We start from the raw sequence: 12,026 nt of genomic DNA, 5'->3' as shown, positions 1-12,026 counted from the left end.
ACACCTGGCTTTTCAGAACAGCCCTTGGACGTGGTCAGCCTCCATTCTTGTTCACCTCTCCTGCTCTTGTGATAGGGCCACACCCCATTTTTTCTTTGTTATACTGCTATGGTCTTGATGGGGCTGCACCACTTTCTTAGACTGCGTTTGTTATTTGCAGTTTACTTTTGCACATTGCTTGAGCAATTGTTCTTATTGTTTGCAACCTATTTGATTGTCAGCTGCTTAGAGTTCTTTTGAAAGAGAAAGTGGGATTCAGATTTTTAAACCAACGTACACTGTACACAGGGACACCTTAAGTGGTGCAGCAGGAAAATACTTGACTAACAAGCAGAAGGTTGCCGGTTTGAATCCCTGCTAGTATTGGCAATGGTAAATCCCTCCTGTATTCTACCAAAAGAAAACCACAAGGCTCTGTGGGCACCAGGGGTTTAAATCAACTTGATGACACACTTTACCTTTTTACCTTACACTGTACACAAAGATAAGACTAGCAACAAGTTATTCATACGTACCTTCCCGTAAGGTGTATCAACATATTTTTCGGTTCTGCCTTCCAAAATGTCAGGGTCATCCAGACCGGTCCCTCCAATAATTCCAATCTAGCAGATAAGGAAAAGCCCAGATTAGATGGGGAGACAGTATAAAGTGATCCAGTGACTACTGAATTTACAAGTAAACCTCATATGACAACCAAGTTTTAGTTGTCTTTGGTTTAACTCAGGGATTTACATCCTTCGGTCCCAGATGTTGCTGGACTACAACTCCCATCATCCCCAGCCACAGTGGCCTTTGGTTAAAAATCCCTAGTTTAAGATGGTGTGTTTTAAGCACAGCAAGCTTGAACAAACTTCTGCCTCCCCCCTTTTCTCCTGCTCAGTTAGTAACCACCCTTGGAGGCTTGTAAAAGGTAAAAAAACAAAGAAAAACTTTTATTCATTTATTACAGACTGGTTCTGACTGAGGCTTTTAGCTTTTTAGACACATTTAAAAATACTTAATTGGTTACAAGAATATTTCAAAAGCACCTCAAATGATGCTGGGGCGTCCTACTTGGAAGGCAGGGGGAAGATACTTGGCTCTTGGCTGGCACCAGAGAGACAAAGTAGTTAGTGATGCTGTTGTGAGTCTTCTGTTTACTAAGAAAAACTCTCCAGTAACATGAAAAATGCAGGTTACCCTGTCAAGCCAAAACTAAGCCATGGTTTTCAAAGTTTGCTAGCTTTGGAGAACTCTTTCCAAATTGCCTTTGACTTCCTTGCAGGTTACAGAGGACTCTGGACCCAGTCTGGTCCAGGGATGGGGCTGTAGCTCAATAGTTCTGCTTTGCAGGCAGAAGGTCCCAGGTTCAATCCCTGGCATCTCAGATCTTTTGCTTGAAACCTGCTGCCAGTTAGTGTGGACAACACAGGCTCGAAGGACTAGTAGTCTGAATCAGTAGAACTGTCTCACCTTCAGCTGCAAAGAGTCAGTGGCTTTAGATCACAACTAGAATCTTTATTCCCATAGAGCTCTGTCGCTCTGCTTGAATTGTTGCCCCAACAGGAAGCCTGGGAATTATGGCTAGGTGAAAACTCATGTTTATCATACTTTTATCCTGCTCTTCCTCTGCGGAGCATAAGATGGCATCTTGGGCCTCCCTCTCCATTTTATCCTCATAATGACCCTGTGAGGTAGGTTAGGCATAGGAGTGGAGGAGGCAGATTGGCTGTTGCCAAAGGATTCATAAAAGCATTCATGAAGCCTGACATAATGTGTGTTTTGTTCTCAGCAGAAGATTCCTGCAAGGTAAACTGGAGACATGCTGTTCCAACTGCTGAATTTGCAACAGGTCTTATGGGGCTCTGAGTAATGATGCAGTCCACAGCAATGTTTGCTTTTTCAAGCAGGAGTTTTGATTTATTTAACACTAGCTGAGCCGGGCACAGAGCATCTGCGCCTCCACCAGCCCGGCCAACCTGCTTCTCTCCCCCACTTGGCCCGCTTCTCCCCCCACCCCCACCCGTGGTTTCTGGCTGGCGGGCCAGATACTATATTTATACACCGCCAAGACATTACTCAATAGTTAAAATCCAATGATCAGAAAAATTAAAACATTTTAAAAAACATTAAAAATAGTAGCAGCAACATGAAGGGTAGGGACTGGTCAGGATTGTATCCATGGCAAGTGGGGAGATTTATTTATTATTACCACCCTTTATTATTACTGCCCCCATCCAGCATCATGATCCTAATGAACATGCTCCCCGCACTCCCCAGCCTAATAGGGAAGTTGCCACCGGCGCCAACATGATCAACAGCCAGTTGAGTTTGACCCTTTGCTGCTCAGTCTCAAATGAGTCCAATTCAAATAAATTGACTATTCTCACTGCTCTTGTTTTGATTTTCCTTCCTTACCCCACTGACCTCAGATTCATTTTATGTTTGGGAAAGGGATGACTTTGATGACTGTAAGGCCAGTCAAGTCCAAAGTTGTTGTTGTTGTTTTAAAAATAAAGCATGTCTTTCAGCACTATGTCCTACATAATGGGACCAGGAGACCAGGGTCCCTGTTAGGGTATTGGATCATATTGAATGTGTGTACTTGAGTCTGGGGACCAGGGATAGATTGGGACTTCTGTTGGTGTACCAGTCGCCCCGCTGCCCAACAGAATCCCTTGCTGAGCTCACGGACTTGGTCTCGGAACTAGCGTTGGAGTCTCCCAGAGTTTGGTGCTGGGTGACTTCAGTGTTCATTTTGGGACCAACTTGTCCAGGGTAGCTCAGGAGTTCATAGCGGCCATGACAACTATGGGCCTATCCCAAGTGGTCTCTATATCGACACATATTGCAGGTCACACTTTGATTTGGTTTTTTACTCTGATCAGGGTGGTGTTCCGTGGGTGGGTACTCTTGTGATTTCCCCATTGTCATGGACAGACCACCATCTGGTCAAGGTTGGACTTAGGACCACTTCCCACCTCCGCAGGGGCGAGGGGCCTATTAGGGAGAGGGGCCTATTAGAATTAACCCCAAAGAGGTTATTGGATCCAGTAGGATTCCAAGAAACCTTGGAGGGATTTAATGTTGGCTTTGCTGGTGATCCTGTTGATGCCCTGGTTGAGAATTGGAACAACTTTCTCACCAGGGCAGTAGACACGATTGCGTCTAAGCGTTCCCTCCGACCCACTTCAAAACTGGCCCCCTGGTATACGGAAGATCTACGGGGGCTGAAACGGCAAGGTAGGCGACTGGAGCGCAAGTGGAGAAAGACTCGACTCAAATCCGATAGATTACAACATAGAGCACATTTAAAGATCTATGCTCAGGCAATACGTGCGGCAAAGAAGTGGTTCTTTTCTGCCCGTATTGCCTCTGTGAGTTCATGTACACACTGTTCAGGGTTGTGAGGGGACTAGTATCTGCCCAGCCTCCCTTGAACCATAATTTGGAGTCATCAGTTAACCACTGCGATGTGTTTAAAAGAATTTTTCACAGATAAAATCTCTTGGATTCGGGCCGACTTAGATGGAGACTCCACAATTAATCTGATGTCTGAACTGGAGGCATCCGACAATTCCTCTTATGCAATTCGACTGGATCGGTTTCAGTTTGTGACTCCTGAGGATGTGGACAAGCTGCTTGGAGCAGTGAGGCCTACCACTTGTTCTCTTAGGGAGGCTGTTGCAGGGAGGCTGTTGTAGACGGCCCGGTGGAAATCATAAATGCCTCTCTGAGGGAGGGCAGGATGCCTCCTTGTCTCAAGGGGGCAATTATAAGACCTCTTCTAAAGAAGCCTGTTTTAGATCCCTCAGAGTTTAGCAACCTCCCATGGCTGGGCAAGGTAATTGAGAGGATGGTGGCCTCTCAGCTCCAGGCAGTCTTGGAGGAAACAGATTATCAAGACCCATTCCAAACTGGTTTTCGGGCGGGCTATGGGGTGGAGACTGCCTTGGTTGGTCAAGGATGGATGATCTCCAATTGGGAATCGACAGAGGAAGTGTGTTGGTCCTTTTGGATCTCTCAGCAGCTTTCGATACGATCGACCATAGTATCCTTCTGGAACGTCCGAGGGTGTCGGGGTGGGAGGCACTGTTTTAGTGGTTCCACTCCTACCACTTGGACAGATTCCAGATGGTGTCGATTGGAAATTGTTGCTCTTCGAGATCTGAGCTTAAGTATGGTGTCCCTCAAGGCTCCGTACTTTCTCCAATGCTCTTTAACACCTACATGAAACTGCTGGGAGAGATCATCAGGGGATTTGGAGCTGGGTATTACCAGTATGCTGATGACATTTAATTGCTTTTATGTGTTTTTAGCTGTTTTGTCATTGTGAACCACCCAGAGACACGGGTTTGGAGCAGTATACAAGTGTAACAATAAATAAAATTAAAAATAAATAATGAAAACTAAGATTTGTAAAGCATTTTGCACAGAACATTATCATAAGCAAGAACAACCAGACCATAATCTGGTACCTTAATATCAGTTTTGTACTTTAAGGCTACAATACTTAGATTTCTAAAGTTCTTTAGGGGGTTCAAAGCACTTCCTATACATTACTGTAATCCTTACAACATTCCTGTAATGTAGGCCAGTAGTATCAATCCCAGATTGCAGATGGGGGTCTGAGACAGAGAAAGCAATTTGTTTTCATCTACCTAGTGAATTTATGGCAGAGGCAAGATTTGAACTGGGGGCTAACCCAAACCAGTTTCTTTAGCCCAGAGCTGCAAAACTTTGGCCCTCCAGCAGTTTTTGGATTACAGCTCCCATCATCCCCAGTCATAGTGGGCAATAGCCTGGGATTACAGGAATTGTAGTTTGCAGGAGAGCTGCTTGGTCCGTTATTCTATACTAGCTCTAAATGGAAACTCGTCAGGCCTTGGGCTTTAGAAGTGTTCATGACAAGCATACGCTGCACTGCACTTTAGGGGTTTGCACAAAACCACGCTGCCCGGTTTAGTTTGAGTCTCGACTGGACTCGATCCAGACAGGGAATGTTCAGGTTTGTGCAGCCCGAACCTCCTTCAGTTCAGGGTGTGTGGGGGGGAGGGGCAATGTAAAAATAAATAAATAAAGGGGAAAACCTCAATGCCCCAGCTACAAGCGGCTTCTCTGAGTCCACGGGGGGGGGGTCCCTCCAGTGGTTAGCCTTCCCCCTGCTGGCCTCCGTTACTGTCCAAATCCCCCAAATTGGGCAGTCTTCGGCTTGTCCTGGGCCTGCCTTCCATGGCAGTGGCCATTTTGGAGGCCGGTAGGGGGAGGGAGAACCTTCAGAGACCTCCATGCGCAGTCTTGGAAAAGCACCCTAGAGCAGCAGTGAGTTTCCCCCCTAAATAAAATAAACTTGGACCCCCCCCACAGGTTTGGGGGCTTCGGTTCAATATTGAACTGAACGGGGATGGGTAGGGTGTTCAGCCCAATATCGAGCCACTGAAGCGAACCAGTTCGCTGTCAAGCAGGTTCGGAATCAAACCTGTTCGCACTTCCCTACAGCACTTCACTGGCTGTGGCTCCCTTCAGTGCATACCCAGATAGGCAAACATCTGATACAGCCTTCCTTTTCTGAGCCTTCAAAAGGCACTGGCCTGCACACTTTCAAATTTTCCTCTATAACCAGAGCTAGCAATTTCCTCATTTTAATGGTGCTTGAGCCAGGCTGGAAGCCAGTAAAGAGCCAGCGTGGTGTAGTGGTTAGAGTGCTGGACTAAGATCAGGGAGACCTGAGTTCAAATCCCCATCAGCCATGATACTTGCTGGGTGACTCTGGGCCAGTCACTTCTCTCTCAGCCTAACCTACCTCACAGGGTTGTTGTGAAAGAGAAACTTAAGTATGTAGTACACCACTCTGGGCTCCTTGGAGGAAGAGCGGGATATAAATGTAAATAATAATAATAATAATAATAATAATAATAATAATAATAGAAACATAGGTTGTTACCAATTTGAATACATATAATGAAAAGACTCCTTATATCCAGGGCAAAATTGCCAGGTTTTGTTCTGTATAATGCAGCATTGCTCAGAGTCCCATTTTATTTTTTTTAAGTATTTACAATTTTTATTGGCATTATTTGGTTTACAAACACCACCCAGCTTTCCCGCTTCCCTCCCCATATCCACCCTGAAGCAGCCTTGCCCATCCCAAGCTAGCCTCCTGCCACCCCACACCAGTTGCGGGGGGGGGGGGATGAGAAAAGGAAAGATAAGATAGAGGGAAGGTGAAAGAGAGAGAAGGAAAACAGAAGAAAAGAAAGGAAAGAAGAGAAGGAACACACACCTTTGCAACAATAAATATGGGTAAGTCAAAAGGGTTCTTATTCTATGAATAATTCAACAAGTTGTCCCAAATGTCTGACTTTTTATCAGGTTTATTTGCCTTGATAAGGGCCTATTTTTCATGTGCTGCTAGCTCAAGCAGATCACACACCAAGTCCTCAATCCTTGGTGGATTTGGTGTTTTCCACTGCAGCAGTATATGTTGCTTGGCTAATAATAGACCGCTCCACAGCCATTGTTTAGAACTTGGATTTAGTCTCCAATCAGCCGGGATGTAGCACAATACTGTATTTAAGCCCTTCAGTTCGAGAGATGAAGCCATAACTAAATTAATACTAATATATTAACCTCCTTCCAGAAGCATGGCACAGTAGGACAATCCAAAACATATGTACTAAGTCTGTTTGAGGATTACTGCATCTCCAGCAGTTACTATTTGAAGCTAGTTTTAAACGCTTAAGATGCAAGGGGGTCCAGTCAACCCTGAAAATGATGTTATGTTGAATAAGATACAATTTAATATCCAATGAGCTGTATTTAATACTACATAAAATTTCATGCCATTGTGCTGGTGTTAATTTATGTGAGAGTTCAAGATTCCACTGATTCTTAAGTAAATCAAAGCCTGGGTCCAGGTCTCTGTTCCTATCAATGCTTTTCTGCCGGCTCCCAGAGCCCCACTCTCTCATTTGTGTTTGAATCTCCAGGCTTGGATCTCTCACTCTTGACATGCTCAGGAGCCTCAGAGCATCGTGAGCTCTCCATTTGTGGCACATGGGGACAGGTCACTTAGTTGAAAGTGGGCTAGTCGCCCCTAGATTTGGCTCCCAGCAAGCAAATTGGAAAGGGGAGCAGATGCACACCCTCCCTATCTGGGATACCCTAAGTAGATCCCAGAATTTAACCAAAGCAGCTTAACTTTCAGCCAAGGTCACTCTGCACTCAGAGTTAACTGCCTCACCATCCCCTCGTTTTGCAAAGGATAGCAGCAAGCAAATGCACCAATTAACTCAGCAGGAAGAATGCAGATAAGGCTCGTGGAGGTAACTCTCCCCTCTCACAAAAGAGGTTTAGTCAGAGATAAGCACCTAGAGATGCACCCATTAAAAAGTACTGATTGGATTACTGGACTATCCGTCCATGCAGATTTCTTCTCCTCACTTCTATGCACTCTGTTTTCATGACAAAAAGCCTTGGTGGACCTCGGCAATTCCCAAATTGTTACACTCAGGAAAAGCAATCAGAAACAATGGAATCCTTGCTGGTTCCACCCAACACACCTATTCAACAAAAAAGGTCAATTGGAATGTTCCTCCAGGATATGAATTGGGGTATATCTGGCCCCAATTCCACGATCCAGTGTGCTCCTCGTGTACCAGTTACTTGGGTGATTTACTGTTAACAGGCCACCATGGCAGGTTGTGTTCAGTACTTCACACCACTCAGCTTTCTTGCCCAGCCTGATCTGCCCAGTCTTCCTCGCCAATGTAAGAAGCTGGTCTCATGGACGGACCACATTCATGGATTCATTTCTATCAACTAACCCCTCCAACCTTCACACCCCTGCTTCTGACCGAGCTGTCCCGAGGAACGAGGTCCTTCAGTCAATCCAGAAGCCCAGAGGTCTCTTCGTCCAGCTCAGATGATATGAACATTTGCCCCTTGCTAGGCCCATCTATATCTCTATTCCCCTTTCTTAAATCCAGCCGTCTCCCCCTCTAAAAACCTCTTTCTCTTGCCCACTTGAGAACTTAAACAATTAGGACTTTAAGCTGAAACACCTCTTTGCAGTTGAATGTATTTTTAATAGTAATATTGCTTTAACTACACATTTCTTTCTGCAGTACCCCTCCCTACAACAAAGACTTTCTTTTGATTTTGAAACTTAAATCTTGCCTCAGTCCAATCATTTCCTGGTCCACAACTTTGAGCAAATTTAATTCTGACATGAAACTGTCCCCTCTGAGCTAATTTCCCCACGCAAGCCTGAACACAAATCTAGGGGTGTTCACCAATAACTCCGGGGCAGTTTCATTAATATCTCCATGTACCAGGACATGTAGGTATTTATTTAATTTTGGGAGAAAGGACATCCTTGTGGCATGCACTAGAATATCTGGAGTTGTCGTGGCTGCCAGGGCGTCAAGTCCAAACTGAGCAGATATATGTTCCAATTGCATATATTGCCATGCACTTGATGGAGGCAATCGGAAATCTTCTTGCAGGGTTACAAAGGATTTGTAGTTATTGTTTTCATTTTTGTCAGCTGTGATGGACAGTTGACTCCTTTTGCTACACATTGTTTCCATAAAATTGGCTGATTTCCAGTTAATATGTGCAGGCTCCCCATAATGTCATGTCTATATGGAATCAAAGTTCAGTTGTCTTGCTAACTCCTTCCGGGCATGTCAGGCTGCTTGTATCATAGAAAAATGGTCCGTGAGGGTATTTAAGATACTTGGAGCCCAGTGCAACCTTCTAAGAGTTTCAGTTTTGATGTTGGAACTCCAATGTTTAGTTTGTCCTATTACAAATGTGTTATGATACAATCTAAGATTTACCAGATTGAAACCCCCTGTTTTTGTTTCTAGTTGGAGTTTAGGCTGCATTTAGACAACGCAGGAACTGGCTTAGAACTGCAGTTTGCAGTTGACATTCTAAACTGGGGATCACGTCACAGACAATCCCCCATTCCCAGTTTGTGCAACTCCAGAGACAGATCAGAATTTCCCCTCCCACTTTCTGGTCCTCCAAGCTTGGTTCCGCACACTTGTACAGCCAGGCTGGTGCCAGTCTGTGGGCATGGCTTCACAGCTCCAGGAAATTGCTCACAAAGCACACCTGTCACCGTTCATAAGCCTCCCACAATCCAACTAGACAGTGCACTGTGTCCCCCAACTGCTAGTCAGGGCCAGTGCGAATACCTTTTGGTGGGAAAGTATTTGAGACAACAGTGGACACAAATGAAGCAGATTACATATTTGGGCACCTTCTCTCTGCCACACACAAGGAAGTGATGTGTTTAGAAAACCAAAGCAACTCCATTTTACTTAGAAAACCTCATCTTAACTTAAAGTAACCCCAGCCCAGCTCAGGGACATCACTGCCTCTCATGATGGGCGTCATAATCTCTCTCCAGCTAAAATGTATCTATGAAACTTGCTGAGACAGCCAAGCTTCCCATGGTAAGAAAACCGGATATAACCAAATAAGGAGTAATCACCCGATGAACAATGAATCATTCATCACATGCGTACTAGATACTTAGACCACTATTTTATTGCCTCGTATACTGTGTCTAGGGTGTCAGCATCATTCAGATTGTTTGTATAAATGTAAGACGCACCTGTAACCAAACTGTAATCAGTTGAGAGCGTTAGCCTATTGATTACCTATTGCTAAACTGCAGTAGCAATAAAGCCTCTAAATGATTCCCACTGAGTCTGTTTGATTGACTAAGAGGCGGACCCTTTTGGTGGGAAAGTATTTGAGACAACAGTGGACACAAATGAAGCAGATTACATATTTGGGCACCTTCTCCCTGCCACACACAAGGAAGGAACACACAAAAGGGTAAAGATTTAATGGGAAAAAATGGGGAGTGGTGTGCTGCCAGGGGAAGCAGCCCTTTGCTCACAGGGCTTGTATCTACCTCCTTTTGTGATACCATTGTAGGGGTGGGAAGCAGGGCTTTCTACAGGTCCAGCACAGACCTACCACTGTTGTTGCTGCAAGGACTGCAGACTTCAAGCAGTGCTCCCTGGTAGTGCTGTTGGCCCCTTTAATTATAAGAGCAGCAGGGCCTGGTGAACCTGTTGGCACATAGAGGAAGTAGGAAATGTGCGGGGAGGCAGGGTGGATTTGATTTAAATCAAACTGATTTAAATCACGATTTAAATCACTAGCAGGGTGGATAAAAATAAAAATAATCCGATTTAAATCAAAAAAATCCGATTTAAATTTTAAAAATCCAATTTTTTGATTTAAATCGGATTTTTTTGATTTAAATCAGATTTTTTTGATTTTTATCCACCCTGCTAGTGATTTAAATCATGATTTAAATCAGTTTGATTTAAATCAAATCCACCCTGCAGGAAGGGGTGTGGCATTCAGTCCGGGAACACACCATGGAGTGCTGGGTAAGCCCTAGAGCGTAACCGCTGTTGGCACTGCTCCGAGCTGGCTTCTCACTGGCCACATAACCTGCAACCACAATTATAGCGGCGGATGATTGCAGACAACAAGACAGTCCCATCTAACAGAGGTTTAGAGTGGTGAAACGGAGGAGTAATCCCAGCTCCAAATTCCAGTTTGGTAAGTAAACTGAACCCTGTGGTTTGGTTGCGAGGCCATGGTTGCATACATTCAGACCTCATATGAAACTGGAGTTACAGGTTTGCCGGTAACCTGTAACTCCAATTTCATGCGATGTCTGAATGCAGCCTTAGTGTAAGCAATCCATGGCCTGCCATTTCCTCAGAGAAACTTCCTCACAGCTCTGTCAGTTTCTATAAAGTATCTTTAAGGAATAGCAGCAGAAGCCCTCTTAAAGTAAAAATACATCTAAGCATAATGTTCATTTTTATAATAGTTATTATACCCCACAAGTTCAAGGGTTGTTCAGCCCAGTGGAGGAGATCACTCTTAATCTGTGTAAGTATCTTATCTAAATTAGTTTTGACTACTAGATTAGGTTGTCTAGTACTTTAATCAGAATTCCTAAATATTTTAGGTAGTCCGTTTTTCATGTAAAGGGCCGGGCATTTCCCTGCTAGATGATTTCCCGATGGACATAGCCTCAGACTTACATCAATTAATGTTGTATCCAGATAGGTCCCCAAACTGTTGTAATAGTTCCATAAGCTCAGGAACAGATTCTTGTGATTTTTGCAAGCCCCGTTTTTGATAAGAACTTGCCCCCTACTCAGGCCACATCTATAGACCACCTCCTACAGCAGTTAAACAGAACAGAACTATATAGTTGTAAATATAACTATATAGTTATATTGAGCATGTGAGTACTCTAAATATTGTGAAGTAAGTGTGTGTGTATATAACTATATAGTTGTAAATATAACTATATAGTCATATTAAGCATGTGAGTACACTAAATATTGTGAAGTGTGTGTATATAACTACATAGTTGTAAATATAACTATATAGTAAATATAACTATATAGTTATATTGAGCATGTGAGTAGACTATATATTGTGAAGTACCTGTGTGTGTATATAACTATATAGTTGTAAATATAACTATTTACATAGTTGAACTGAAAGTTCCATTCGCTGGCGGGTGATCGACACAGCAGCAGCCTGTGAAATGCCCATCTTTCAGGTTGACTGACAAGGCTAGTCAGTCAGACCGTGGAAGCTGCCCCTTATGACAGGAGGATGTGAGGGGGGAGACAACCAACCCCGATAGTGAGCAGCCAGCCACCATCCTGACTGCCTCGCACTGCCCTTCCTGGAAGGGAGGGGCTGCCCCCCTTCTGTTTCCTGCAGCAGCAGCCTGCCCCGCAACAAGAGCCACGAAGGAAGGTTCCCGCCGCCGCCACCGCCTCTCCTGCTGGGCTCGTGGCCAGGAGTGGAGAGGTGAGGGGGGCGTGTGCAAGGACGAGGCACGCGCAAGGAGGGGGCGCACCGGCACTTCTCAGCTTCTCTGGCTGTGGGGGCTCATGGCCAGGCGGTGGGGGCTCTATGATCCCTGCGACCTCTTCTGGCTCTATTTACTGGTTTTATTTGCTATTTTGTGTTACGTTTTT

General features: G+C 44.6%; 1 protein-coding gene across 1 annotated transcript in view; it reads right to left on the bottom strand.

Moving 5' to 3' along the window:
* The window catches only part of MTAP (methylthioadenosine phosphorylase), a 52,671-nt gene that overhangs the window by 25,491 nt on the left and 15,154 nt on the right, over positions 1-12,026 (bottom strand). The window contains exon 2 of the mRNA XM_053301708.1: positions 516-602. Coding sequence (XP_053157683.1) covers positions 516-602 — 87 coding nt within the window. The remainder of the gene's footprint in view (positions 1-515; positions 603-12,026) is intronic.

Source organism: Hemicordylus capensis, chromosome 2 (assembly GCF_027244095.1).
Source record: "Hemicordylus capensis ecotype Gifberg chromosome 2, rHemCap1.1.pri, whole genome shotgun sequence".
NCBI lineage: Eukaryota > Metazoa > Chordata > Lepidosauria > Squamata > Cordylidae > Hemicordylus > Hemicordylus capensis.
This window is presented reverse-complemented; position numbering and strand designations above follow the sequence as displayed.